Source organism: Hirundo rustica, chromosome 6, assembly GCF_015227805.2.
Source record: "Hirundo rustica isolate bHirRus1 chromosome 6, bHirRus1.pri.v3, whole genome shotgun sequence".
NCBI classification, from domain to species: domain Eukaryota; kingdom Metazoa; phylum Chordata; class Aves; order Passeriformes; family Hirundinidae; genus Hirundo; species Hirundo rustica.
The window spans coordinates 27,850,548-27,864,155 of NC_053455.1; the positions used below are offsets into that span (position 1 = coordinate 27,850,548).

A 13,608-nucleotide genomic window follows, 5' to 3' on the forward strand; every position below is an offset into this window, starting at 1 on the left:
AGTACCTTCAGAGAGCTCCCATCTTCTCTTGTTCTACCATTGGGCTTGAAAGCTGAATTTGTTCAGCACTTGATGGCAGATTTGATTATTCTGCAGTAGTTTTATTGTAAACTTTGCTTTTCTTTATCTTTTTCTTCCCTTTCCCTCTAAACTGGTCTTTGCCTGTTTTAATTTTTTTAAAACTTTTCTTCTTGAACTTGTCTTTCATTGCCTTCTCTTCCCCTGTATGTGTGTCTTTTCATTTCTCTGAGGTGTTTGCCTTGGGTTTTGCTGTTCATGGGCATAGAGGAAGCACCCCTTATATATGGGCTGTGTATGTGCATAAATAAAAAAAAGGCAGAAATTTATTCTTGGTATAACTGAATTCATAACACTGATTCAAGAATCATTTTACTTTACCACTAATTATGATAGAAAAAGAACTAATAATGCATTAGGGTAATTCTGTATAAAAATGTCTTAATAATTGTGATAATGCAGCTAAAACTGTAATATATTTGTTTGTTTCTGTTTGGTTTTCCTGGTGTTATGCTCACCCTTATGCTGCTCCTCTGGATCTTAAAGTCTGTTGTTGAGGGTAAATCTTCAGCTTTGTAGCCCTTCTCTGGGAAGAGTATAATGTGGGTTTTATTGGATTCTTCCTTACTCCAGGGTTCATCTGGGTAATTTTTTACATGCTTGCTAATACACTTGCACAACTTGCACTTATACAGTTCCACAATGCTTCTGGAATTCCCTATATATGGTGTCTTTAAAGCATGTTGGATAATTTGTTCTTTATTTGCTATCCCTAAGAACTGGTTTTGTTCAGCTCCAGGTCTGTATTTTTTTTTTTTTTTTTTAACAGACAGTGGGTGGATTGTTTGCAGCAGTTTGGTCTCCAATGCCAAGCATGTACCTCCTCTCTTATCACCCCATTCCTGTACTCCTCTGCACTGCATTCTGCTTCTCCACTCTCCAAGGCCTCTCTCATACCGTGCCTGCATTTTTCTCCACTAGTCATTAGTTGTAAATATCTCAGTCTACATAAAATAGCTGTTGGTCAACACTGTTTATATAAAGCTATGGTTGTACTCCAGGAAAGATAAACAGAAGTGAAACAAATCATCTTTAGACACCTGGTCAGTTAGAGAAATTGCTGTCACAGCTCAACCAAGTAAAACAGAGCTACAAGCAGGTCAAGAAAAGTTCAGAGCATGCAAACCCAGGAAGCCCAAGGCCTTTGAGACTCAGCAAAAACTTGTGGCCTGTTGCTGAAAATGGCAAATCTGGGGCTGTCAGCCAGATACTGATTGAAGAGGGACTGGATCTCAAGGGCTTGTGGAGGGGTGGAGCACAACTGGGAAGCAAGAGATCCCCAAAGCAGGTGTCTTGGCTGGTCTGTCAGGACAGTTAGTTGTTCTTTTCTCCTTGTTGATGTGCCTAGGACAGCTGTAACTTTGGGAGATCTCAGCATATGGAAGCAGGTCCTTTCCCAAGAATTAACATAGTATGCTGTGATTCTGTAGTGTTCATCCTGGAAAAAGTTGCATTCTCTGTCTTGCGTGTGAAGCTTTTCAGTTTTTGAGCCATGTTCTCGGTCACACCTGGAACCAGCCAGATGCTGCTCAACGCTCCATTTCCTAGTGCTTCTCGGTCTTTCTTGTCTGTCTGATCAGCACATTTTCTGGTCATTAACTATCTCAGTGATCCTTTTGTTCCTCCAGTCTACCTATCATCAGTTGCCCATTGCTCTAACCCCTGGTGCTGCTGCTTAACTGCAGAATTCCGTGGGTGTTTGCCAGGAGTGCTGAAATAAAATGCGGCTCTGCAATTCCTAGCCCGGTTGATTTGATACTTTATGTAGGTGTATTGCTGGCACTGCTTCTCTGCCCTAGGGAAGTGAGTGGTTTCGGAGACAGGGAGGGAGAAATGCACACTCTCTATGTGAGTGTGAATGTTACAGTCAGCCTTGGGCCGTATGTATGCATGTATCTGTGTGTATACCTACATATATGTGTGTCTGGACAGGCATTTGTCATCAGTGCCCTGTCTCTTTTGAAGCTCGTCAGATGTGCAGACTGGCAGACATTTCAGTCTGTGTAAGTACAGCTGCTGCTTTACGTGACTTCATTTTTCCACCTACCTTTGCTGCAGGCTGGAGGACAGGTGGAATATTCTGCAATGCAGCAGAGATGGTCTGTCCCTGATTCTGCTAGGACAGGGTTTTATTACTGGTTTCTCATTAATGAGGATTTTTTTCCCCTCTCTTGGCTTTGACGTGTTGAAGGGAATGGGGTTGTTTTGAAGCTGAAGTTCCTGCTGAATCACTGGTGACTAGGTAGCCATGAGCCATAACAATTAACTGGAAACATTTTCATCTTCCTTGCAACTGTAATGATTCCCAGTTAGTAAGCTGGTTTAAATTTCATGGTTTTCCTCTGAGGCCTTTTTTCCCCTCTGCTTTCCGTACATGCACTTCTTGCCCAAGTCTTTCACAATCTATGTCTGGCTTAGCTCTTTGCCTCCCAGAAAAGATGCCTCCTTATTGTGCAGCTCTGTAAAAAGCCATCACTTTCCTGAGGGCACTACTGCCATGTCTCTGGCTCCAGTGTGGCTCCTCTGGAGTTGTGTACAACTTATCCCGTGGGAGACGGGATCCAGGCTGTCTTTCCTCTCTGCATGCATTTCGTGCGAAGTGTTTTCCTGAGTCATCACCCTGCCTTATATTTGCCTAGTGCCAGAAGGGTTGCCAATTTTAAAAATCCTCCTCTTTTTCTGCTTTGCCTCCTTAAAAATAGACCTTGAAATAGCATGAAAACCTCCAATGGTGGGTTAAGGATTTTCCACAAGCAGTAGTTGCAGGGGGGTGAGGATATGTTTCAGTGAGATCAGCTGGACCTGCTAGAAATCACTGTAGCCAGCCCATGTGGACAGGCAGCACTTTCACTCTAGGAGGAGGCAGGAAGGAAAATTTCTTCAGTTTCTCATCTGTGGTCCTGGTAAAGCTGAAACTTCAGTGGTGCCTTGTGGATGGAAGAAGAGAGGCCTGGGTTGATTGATGTTACAGTCACAATCTCTGCTCGTTTTGGGATATTTTTATCTGTTCGTGTGTTAAAGATTTTTTTGAAGTATTTTTAAAGCATTTTGGGCGCTCTTTCAGATCTATGCATCTGTTCTCTGCCATCTACAGCTTGAGGTTAGAGGCACAGCTGGTTGTTTTAAAGATGTAGTCTGGCAGGTATAAAGCGGCTGCTGAGAGCAGCCAGTGGAAGCTGTCGGCTGTGCGTGGCAGGAGCTCGTGTTGTCCCTCCCTGTGCAGGGCAGGAGCTGAGCAGAAGCTGTCTGGGCACTCAGCCCTGTCCCCTCATATGCAGCAGGGCCTGTTAAGGTAGACAGGCACAAACCACATTGGCAGCAGAAGACCACGAGGATGCTAGCATCCCCGCCAGATGACAGGGAGAGAAAGCTGCCTGTTTTTCTGCATGTCATCAGACCACATAGGTATTGGTGGAGATTTTGCAGGGCCTTCAGCTTTTAGGCTCAGTTAGTGTAATGAACAAGGTGAATTCAGTAAGCTGAAATGGTGGTGAGAACAGAGGCTGTCCTTGTCTGTTTGGGGATTATCCCTATAAATCCTTGTCAGTTCTGCTCTTCTGTAATTTTCTCTGCTGCTCTCTCTCCTCTAGGTGTGGGTGCACATTGTTTTAAGATATCTCTGAAAGTCAAATTTCTGGAGGCTGAGAAGGGTCTGGACGAGTATCTTAAAATATGTCCTGTTCTTCCCTAGGACTGGGATATTGGAGGCAAGGAATCAGACTTGAGTGTGTCACAGTTCTTCCTGTGTTTTTTGGAGCAGAGCCTATTGTGTGATGTGTTTGAGGTCCCACTCCTGCAGCTTTGGGGTGCCATGCAGCCTTTTAAATAGAGAAAGCATATTCCTGGTTGGCAATCAGAAATTTCTACACTATTGGTTTAGTGACACTAAATATATCACTGCCTTTCTCTTTCACAGTGGGTCTCTTGTTCAGTATTTGTGGCTTTTCATAAGCCTGCATTGGTTTCTGAAGCATGAATGTAGCTGCACCTCTCAGGCTCCCACCTTTTTAGTTCTTTGTATAACAGATTGGTACAGGGAGCTCTGGAGGCTTTTCTGCTCAGGCAGTGACACTCAGCTCTTAACTTCTCAACAGATAGATCTTTCTTCTCAGCATGCATGTAATTAATACAGTTTGTATAAAAATACCTATTCAGTTACATAGTCAGTGTGCACATCCTCTCATCACTGTTAACCCACTCCTAGTACTGGCTGTGAATTAAAGAAGCTTTTTGGCAGGAAGAATTGCCACATAGAAAATTAACACCAGCTTCTGTAGACACTGCTTTGCTCTGATCAAGCTTCCCATGGCAACCAATGCAGTGTAAAAAAGATTCTGTTCTTATCAAAGTCTTTTTTTTTCCCCCCATGCATTTAGTGCATAGGAAGCTGTTGCACTCTCATTTGAATAGCTTCGGGTGGGGGGAAGAGAGCAAAGTATGAGCCAGAAATTGAGAAATGGACCAGTTTTGAAGGGATGGGACTGTTTGCTCTTTTCATTTATTCTTGCAGTGGCATGAAAGGAGTATATTGTGGGGGGGAAATAAAAAGCTAATGTTTGTTTTGATGAGTTAATGGAGTTTTCTTTGCTCTGTACAGCATCCTCTTTATAGCATAGGTTCCATGCATTTGGGAGAGGAGGACTTGACACCTGATCTTTGCCTATAATCATGTGTCCCATGAGATAGGGCAACACTGAGTTGGCTGGTAGCTTGGAAAAGAATGCTACTGCAGTCTTTTAATTTTCCCAAACCCCTTGTTAGGGAAACCTGTAGAGGAAGACAAAGGGAAAACAGACTTCCGCAGAAATTTGGTTTTTGTCAGCTTGCTCTGGAGGGAGATGGCTGGAGTAAGGCAGCTGATAATAGAGGGATGTTTTGGGAAACAGGAAGACAATGAAAAGAGTAAAATGCCCAAAACCTATGATTTGGTAAGTGCAGAAGTGAAGCTGTAGGAGAACAGTCAGAAGTAAAAGGTGGGGGGAGCTGCATGGAGACTGACCCACTGCCACTGACTTAGTGAGTCAGATGCTTTATGTAAATGTGACACTGACATCTGATTCCTCTCCACTCCTTTTATGATATTTAGCCTAGGAAAATTGCTTAATTTTTATATTTTGCGGGTCTTTTTTCTTTTGCTGGAGCCAATGGAAACCACTGTGACATTCCATGCCTGTCCCCTCCTTTCCTCTTCCTTTCCCTCCTCCCTCCCTGTTTTTCATCTGCATATATGATGCACAGTTGTGCACATATAAGATAGTGCCTTCATGGCAGTTTGGAAAGCTCTGCAAGGAACCTTTCTTGTTGGATAGGGTGATGCAAATGGGGTCCCTGATGGACAATGCTCATGTTGGCAGTAAAAGCCTTTAACACTGCTGTGAGAGCTCATTCTGTCCTTCCCTTGTGTTACCTGGATGTCCCACAAGAAAGAGGCATACTGGCAAAGATTGCCCAGCCAAGCTGTTTATAAAAGCTGCTTGCATCAGGAAGGTGTGCTTAATGGTTGTGAGGTGGCACCATAGACCCAAAAATAATACCTTTCAATGTGTGTGCCATTGCAAGCCTCTGGAGGAGCCAGCATACAAGCAAACAGGACACTTGATCTCAGCTGGCTGATACATGGTTTGTACAGCAGTAATCCATACAGCAGTGAATAGTTTCTATAAATGTCTTGGAAATCAGAATATACTTGTGGATTAAAAAGGTGCTGTGATCATCAAGCCTTGTCTGCAGCTGCAGAGGAGTTTGGGTTTGTGCTCGAACAGGAGTGCTAGCAATGTTGATGTTCTCAACAGCTAATGCGTGCCAGGCTCTGTAGGTCTCATGTGAGGTGTTTCTGGAGCTAGTCTTAGTTTGCATGTTGGCACTAGCATTCAAAAATATCTCTTCAAACAAAGAAAGGTGTCTTGAACACTTGAATTTGTTTTCAAAGCTTCAGTTTGGGAAAGGGGTGGAGGGTGCAGAACAGGTGATGTGACCATTGTGGAACTTCGGGTTTGAAGTACTTTGCTTTATCTACATGCACTGTTGGAAGCTGTGAATAAAAGAAATCAGTGCTCTCTTACCGTGCATCCTTTCCTATCCCTCTGGCTTAAAATACTGAATGCAGACTTATAAAGAAGCAGACAAAGGGGGAGGATAGCTAGATGGGTGTATGCTCTTTGATGCAACTAATTTTCCATGGCAATTATTTTTATTATTTTGACTCCTGTAAGATTAAAGCAAGCATAAATGGAAAGGAGTAGATACTTTGACTCTCTCAAGGGCTCGATAGGCTTACTGGACTAGCAGGCAGAGTGGAGTAGGTGGGTCAGCAAACTGATCATTCAGTATCTGTACCATTCCATTTATTTTTCTAGGCTGCTATTTGCTAAAATGGAGCATGCCCAGAGTATTAATGGGCTCTGAACGGACTTATTTAGGAAGCTGCTGCAGGTTCTGCTAGACTGAGCTGAGCTGTGCGTGTCTGAGCAGGCAATGGAGGCCACCCTGTGTCATTGAACTGCTTAGGTTGTACAAGAACCTGGGATCACAGACCATTAACCTAACACTGCCGAGTCACCACTAAACCGTGCCCCTGTGTGCTGCATCTCTGCACCTTTTAAAATGCCTCTGGGCTGGCAATTCAACTGCTGCTTTGGGCACCCTGTTCCAGTGCTTGACAAGCTTTTCTATGAAAAAATATTTCCTAATATCCAATCTAAACTTTCCTGATGCAACTTGAGGCTGTTTTCTAACACTCTGAAGGGATTAAAGAACTATAAATAATTTTTGCCTGTTGTGGAAGTGTGCTCTTTAGGAGGGAACGGGCTAGAAACCAAGCATTTTGAGAGGGGGCTAGTTTACAAACTTGGATGCTCCTGACTCCCAGAACAGGAGCTGTGCCCCACTGTATGATTGGTTTGTGGTTTGCCATTTTGCTGAATGGGGTGTCCTTGGAGTTGAATGAAGTTTTCATTGCCCTTGTGTGTAGCAGAGAGGAGAGGAATGGTGGAAAATCAGCATGGGACAGCATTGCAGTAGGGTAGCTGTTAATTTAAGAAAGCGAGTTCAGAAGACTAATTAATCCTGGCTAAATGGCTTTGTTTCAAGAGGCTCATAACTAATTACTAAGTTATGTTAATTGTTAACTGACAAATCAAAATATCTTCTTCTGATAAGCTTATGAGTTAAAATTACTATTTCAAGGTATGAATCAGTGCTTGCTCAGCAGTAAGGATATACTGTGATTTATCCCTCCACCCCTCCAATTAGTGTTTGTTAATTATGGGTCAAACTCAGTGAATCAAGCATGGAGTTGTCTTAAGACAAAGCTAAAATATCCACATTTGTGATGGCTGTTCTGGCCCGGGGAGCTGTGTGGCTCTCGGAGTAGTTTGTTGATTTGCCTTGGTGTGTGAACTGGGTGGTGGCTCCTACCTCCCCTGTAGGATCAGGATTTGGCCAAGGGTCTGGAGAGGGGGGCAGAGGCCTTCCAGCACATAGGCTGTTCTGGGGTGCCACTGATCTGAAATTCATGATTGTAAGTGGCCAAAATTTTGTCCTGTACGTTAATAAGGGCAAAGCCCAGGACCTTTGTGGCTCACTGCACTATTCTAGGAAGTGGTTTGTTTGCTTGCCTGGTTTGAAGACCATGGTTTATATTTTGTATCTGTTTTTTAAACTGTGTTCACTTCACTGAAGTCCTGTTACTCTGCTGAGTTCCTTACAACAAAACAGAAACTTGAATTTAAGAGCTGCATAGAAAAGTCTTTGCTAAGGTTTCATGTCTTTCTTTTATTCTTTCTTGTTTCTTGAAGCTTATTTTAAGCACAATTCATCCTTGTAGCTCTGCAGGATTTTGGTCCATTAACCCTATCCAACTCCACATAATGGGGTTTTGCTTTGCTTTTCTGATTAGCTGGAGGCTCAGGATTAGATAGGTTTTCACATCTGCTATCTTCCTATTTCATATCTTGTGATTTGCAAGGCTTAACCTTCCCTGACTTGTTAATGGATCACAAACCACCTGCTTCTTTGGACTAATCCCTCAGAAATACGTAGCATAGCTTTGACTTGAAACTCTCCAGTTTAGTTCCCCAGGGTAAAAAGCACTAAGGAATCAGTCCTGGTCTGAACAAATTGCTTATCTGTGCTTTCTCTGCTCTCCCACAAGTTTACATCTCCAACCATGGCTATCTGCCTTTTAACTGTCAAGAAAGTTTGGTGCCTTTATTAACTTGGCCTTCAGGGTAAGGTATGAGTGGATAGGGGTGTGTGAAATGGCTGGAGAGTAGTCTGCAGGAGGAGAGGACATATCCTGTGCATCCTTGGTGCTTTGGATGCTGGCTTTGAGCTAGCAATATTAATGGAGTGCGGCAGGTTCAGCCAAGGACTCTCAGCTCAAGGTATTGGTATGTCACTCCTCTTTTCTGCCCTCTTTTCCATTTCAAAATTTACACTCCTTCTGGCACTGTGGCCTGGTCAGACTGAGTGAAAGGTTAGCTGCCTGAGCTAGGTGAGGAGATGTTAGAGACATTCCAGAGTCCTGCAACCCTAAGCAATGCCCTGCCTGCTGCTGGAGATGTAGAGTGGGACCTGGCAGGATGTGGTTCTTGTTCTAGGCAGTGTGGTGCCAAGGTGTGCTTTGTCCTGTGCATCAGTGTGCGCCGCCTGTCTTGAAATGTTGCTGAGGTTCTGCAGTGGATTTCTGTGATGCCTCAGCTTTTTGCCTTTCTGCTTGGCTGTTTCAGGCCAACTCCTCTACTCCTTTACTCCAGGCCAACTCCTCTACTTCTCCTGTGTGTCCTGCGTGTTTCCCCCAGTGACTGATGTCTGTAGCCTGGCATGTGTTGCAAGCAAACCCCAGCACGATGGTGATGTGAGTGAAATCCTCAGTGCAGTGAAGGCTGCTGGCAGTGGAGCAGGTACATTCTGCAGTGCTCTCCCAGCACGGCAGTGAGGGAGGAGCTGGGACTCTCCAAACTCTAGCAGTGTGTTCTTGCAGAGGGCAGGCAAAACCCAGTTTCTGTTTTGGAGGTGAAGTGAAAAATAGGGCGTAAGGTCATCAGAGCAAATGTTACTCTATCTTTTTATTCGCAGAACAGCATATTCTGTTACTATTTGTTACTGTGCTCTGCTACAAGACAAATACTGTTACATGACGATCTAAAAATGGCATATAGGACGTTTGTGGGGAATGGGGAAGGCTGCAGTACCTGTGACTCCTGTTGGTCTAGTTGTGGTGGACTGAGACACCAGGCAATGTGCTGTGGGCAAGAGCAGTGGGAGGTGGGATCTTTTTTCCTTCATTCCCCCCTAGTCAGCAACAGAGGTGTTTTGCTCCCAGTGGAGGTGATTATATTGCTTGTTAGGAGCATATATTGCTTGTTTTTGCAGTTTGTCTTACTGAGAGATCTCTGCAAGGCCCCTGAGCAATTTGTTTATGCAGATAGACTTCTAAGGTCAATAGTCAATATTTTTTTTGGCACTGTATGTCTCACTTCTCAGCTGGCCAGTCACTTCTTGTGCTATACTCAGTGATTTCTGTCCTGTCTATTGTTAAGGTCAAGCACAGAAATTTAGTGCCTTTAATTCCCCTTCATCCCCCCAGAAATCTTTTCCAAAAGATCCCATCTTTGCTTCTTCCCTACCTTCTTACTCTTACACCAGAAACACTGGTTTGGTACCCAGAACACAGGGTCACTTTTATGGCAGGGCTTTGCACAAGCTTTCACGGTCAACCTTTCTGTCCAGTTTGAACAATCAGACTCAGGGCTCCTGGAGGGTGGAAAGGTAATTATTTATGGTACTAGCAAATGGTATTCCTCAACATGGGAGAGATTTATGATTTCCCTCTGGACTGTTCTTTTGCTTTGTGTTTTCTAGTTAACCTCAGCTCAGTCTGAGATTAGGGGATAAACCAGGGTTTGGGGGCTACTTTTGCTGCTTTTTTTTTTTTTTTTTTTTTTTTTTTTTTTTTTTTTTTTTTTTTTGCTTTTCCAGCAAGGATAGCTCTTTGGTTACTTTATGCATCCGGTGATGTAAACTCTTTGTTTTTGTGTTTTCTCCATCTAGGTGCGTGGTCGTGCTGTTCAACCCTAGAAAAAATAAGCAACACCATATTCTAAACAGCTCCAGGTGAGTAAAGCTTTAAGCTAGACTTGATTTCCGTGAGGTGAATTCAGGACTTTTATGTCTTGACCGAAGTGCAGGAGCTGCTGTTGCTCCAGGCTAAATCCCCTCATTAGAGTTGCCTTGAGGACAGGCTGCCTGCTGTTTTGACTCCAGCTCCTCATGAGTTGCTATTGCTGACCATGTACCAACTCAAAAACATCATGATCCCAAGAGGATCTACTAATGGTCATGAGGTGGAGGGGATCTTACTAGAGCTCCATGGTATCTGACTTTTTTTTTCTCCACCTGAAATGATGACCTCGTTGTTGAAGCCAGCAGTGTGACACAGTCGTGCGCCTGGAATAAAGGTGCAGCGATGAACCTCAGCTTTGGAGCTTTTCTGCTCCTGTAGGCTGCTGTTTGAGACTTGGGCAGCAAGGAGCCCTTCCATGGCAAAGCAAAACCATTGTGTCAGGCTATTATGTGTGACTAGCATCTTCCCAGTTCGTCCCAACCTACTCCCCAGTCGTGATGTATTAAAATGAAGTCACATGTTGGAAATGTTTCTCAGTGTTATTTTCTCTGTTTCAGGAAAACAATTACAGCACTTGCTTTCTCTCCAGATGGAAAATATTTGGTTACAGGAGAGGTAAGCGTGAGAGGAGAAAGGACGTACTTTGTCCATCGCATTTTGAAGCAGGGGCAGAGGGGCTTAGAAGAAACAGGCTGTTTTCACACAGAGAAGTGAGTTTCAGTGTTGCCTCACTGTTCAGTGGACCTGCTGGTTTATGGGTGATACTGGGTGCTCCTTCTGGGAGTTTTTCAACACATCAGCATGGGGGATGGGTCTTCTAGGGTGGCATCTGTGGGCTGAAGGTAGAGTGAAAATAAGCAAAAGGACGCACAGCCGTCATTCTGCTCTAACGTCAATGAAGAGTACTTGGATGGTCCTGAGTCTTGGCCTGGGCTTAGCATTGTCACTTTAGGATTTCGGGAAGTAACTGAAGCCAGAAACAGTGTTGCAGGAAAAATGAAAAGTACATGTGGAGTGGAGTTCTAGGAATAGTCACAGAAGATGCTGGTGCCTGTGGTTTGGCGTTGGTTGTCTGGCTGGGGGCAACAATTGCTTCTTCTTTCCCAACATGCCCAAAGGGGAGAATAAGGATGAGTATGCTGTGTGTCTGTTCTGCATTAGAAGTTCAAGACATGAGCTGTGTCATGGGGCTGGTATTGCTGGATGTTAAAAATCCACAGAAATGCTGACTTCTGTATGGCTGGGCTCGGTTTGCTCTTGTGTGTGATTAATGGCAGTTTACCACTAGTCCCTGTGCCTCTACAAGAGATGGGGAGGGAGCATGTGTGAGACAGATCTCCTCCTCAGCTACAGGGAGGAGAATTGTGTCGCTGTCCTGTGTCGGAGCTGTCAAGGTGGAAACTGTTCACTCCAGAGGTCCCTAGTGTGATCACCAAGATGGCAGCTGTCATGTCACCGGGTGGCTCCAAAGCTGGGCCTGGATCCTGTATGGATCAGACCAAGGGTAGAAGCAAGAGTTGGTTGTTTTGGATGGAGGCTACCATGACACGGAAAAAGCTAGCATAAATTTTCTATCATCAGGTGTTGTCATTAGTTTTTTAATGAAATTGTGAGGTTTTATAGCTCATAGTGTTCAGTTCTGATTATTCTGGTGCCTTCTTTTATTTTCCTTTTTTTTAAAAAAAGTTTCTGATGCTCAGTGCTTTTCATGTGGGGTAAGAAAAATGGTAAAAAATGAAGTGGGAACTTTTCTTACTAACAAACTTTTCTGTTTGAAAATTGATTGGGGTAAGTGGCAAATTAAAATTATTAAAAAAAAAAAGCTGTCCCAGTTATACTTGAACTTTGTAGGGGTTTTGTTGTTATTCTTGTTGTTGTGGGGTGTTTTTTGGGGTTTTGTGGTCTTTTTGTTGGGTTTTTATTTTCCCCCTTGTTGCAAAATATGTCTCCTCTTGCCCTGTTGTAAAACCATTTCTCTTTTTCAGTGTCCTCCCACGTGTCTGACATTTGAATTATTGCTTAGTGTAGCAGTGTCCCCTGCTGGTGTCAGCAGTCGTGTCTTGGTTCAACCCCTGTCCCACTGGGAAATGGTTTCTGAGTTCACTTTGTCAAGCTCCCTTGTAGCTGCATTATGCTAATTCTACCTAATAACACCTTAGTTTTCTGCATGGCTGGCTTTTCAGGGATGAGAGCATGGAGGTTAATCCTTGGCTGCCCTACACATTAAATCTTTTACATATTTCAAATTCATAAGAAAACTAATTTTTTTTCTCTTCTTAATTTTTGTTTTTTATTTCTCCCCATGGAGGTGTAGAATCTTTGTCCATGGGGGTCACACAGAGCTGCCTTTTGGTGAGAATTTCTTAAAAGATGAAATGCAAATTCAGTTTGTTAAGGTCCTGGGCTGTATGCTTAGTTACTGGGAAATATTTATACATGTGTACGTGTTTAAGTATAGCAGTTGTTTTGAAGAGCAGCTGATTCCGCTCGTTGTAACATCTTGCCAGCCACCTTGAAACCTGAGCTCTGCGTTGCAGAGGGAGAACTGTACCAACTGCAGTTAAATCTGACCATGGCAATTTTCCAGGCCACAAGCAGTTGCTTAGCAGAGCTTTTGAACGAGGCAATTAAAACATGCACAGTTTTAAGCTTTTAAAGCTTTGACTTTTACTTGTGATGAGGCTCGCCTCTCCCACACAATCAAATGACTAACTTAAAGCCAATCAAAAAGGTACCATTCTGCCATGTTGCCATGGATATGTTATCTTATGAGCTACTGTTTTGACAGACTTCAGTGTGAAATCATGAGCAGTTACTTGAGTAAGACTTGCCCATCAAGCACATTTTTGGCCAGCGTTTCAGCTCATCTTGTGTGCCTTGTTTTAATTTGGCTTAATAACAAACAATTAAACAGAAGAATAGATTTGTCTGGCAGAAAGTGCTGAATTGGCATTTCTGTTTCTCTGGAGAGCAGACATTAAAAGAGAGGCTCTGTTCCCGCCATGTCTTTTTCTCTGACATTACCCTGCCCGCACTCTTTTGGGTAGAACACATCCGTGTGTTACCTTGTGACAGAAATGATGCTGCTAGTCCCTCAGAGACTTCCCTCAGATGGTGTGTGAGAGTTCCCACAGCAGCCATGTCATGTTTTTATATGACATGACCTGGCTTGATATCTCAGATGTCTATGTTGCGTTAGGAGCAGAGGATGTGAGGGCTTTTCGTTCACTGAGTCTAGGGATAACAATCTGTTATAATCTGTTTCACAAGCAGGCTGTAACTTCCCATTACAAACACCAGGAATGTGCATCAAAAGTATTGTTCTAGTTCCTGGCTAGAACAGGGACTAGCATTTTGTGACTAGCATAAGAAGAGGTTTAAAACAAGGGAGGTGGTATTAATTT

The 13,608-nt window shown here is 43.6% G+C and overlaps 1 protein-coding gene across 2 annotated transcripts in view; it reads left to right on the plus strand.

The window, feature by feature from the left end:
- The window catches only part of MAPKBP1 (mitogen-activated protein kinase binding protein 1), a 100,444-nt gene that overhangs the window by 43,020 nt on the left and 43,816 nt on the right, over positions 1 to 13,608 (plus strand). For both annotated transcript variants that reach the window (XM_040066560.2, XM_040066559.2), the window contains exons 4-5: positions 10,132 to 10,194; positions 10,762 to 10,819. In XM_040066560.2, the coding sequence (XP_039922494.1) occupies positions 10,132 to 10,194; positions 10,762 to 10,819 (121 nt within the window). The remainder of the gene's footprint in view (positions 1 to 10,131; positions 10,195 to 10,761; positions 10,820 to 13,608) is intronic.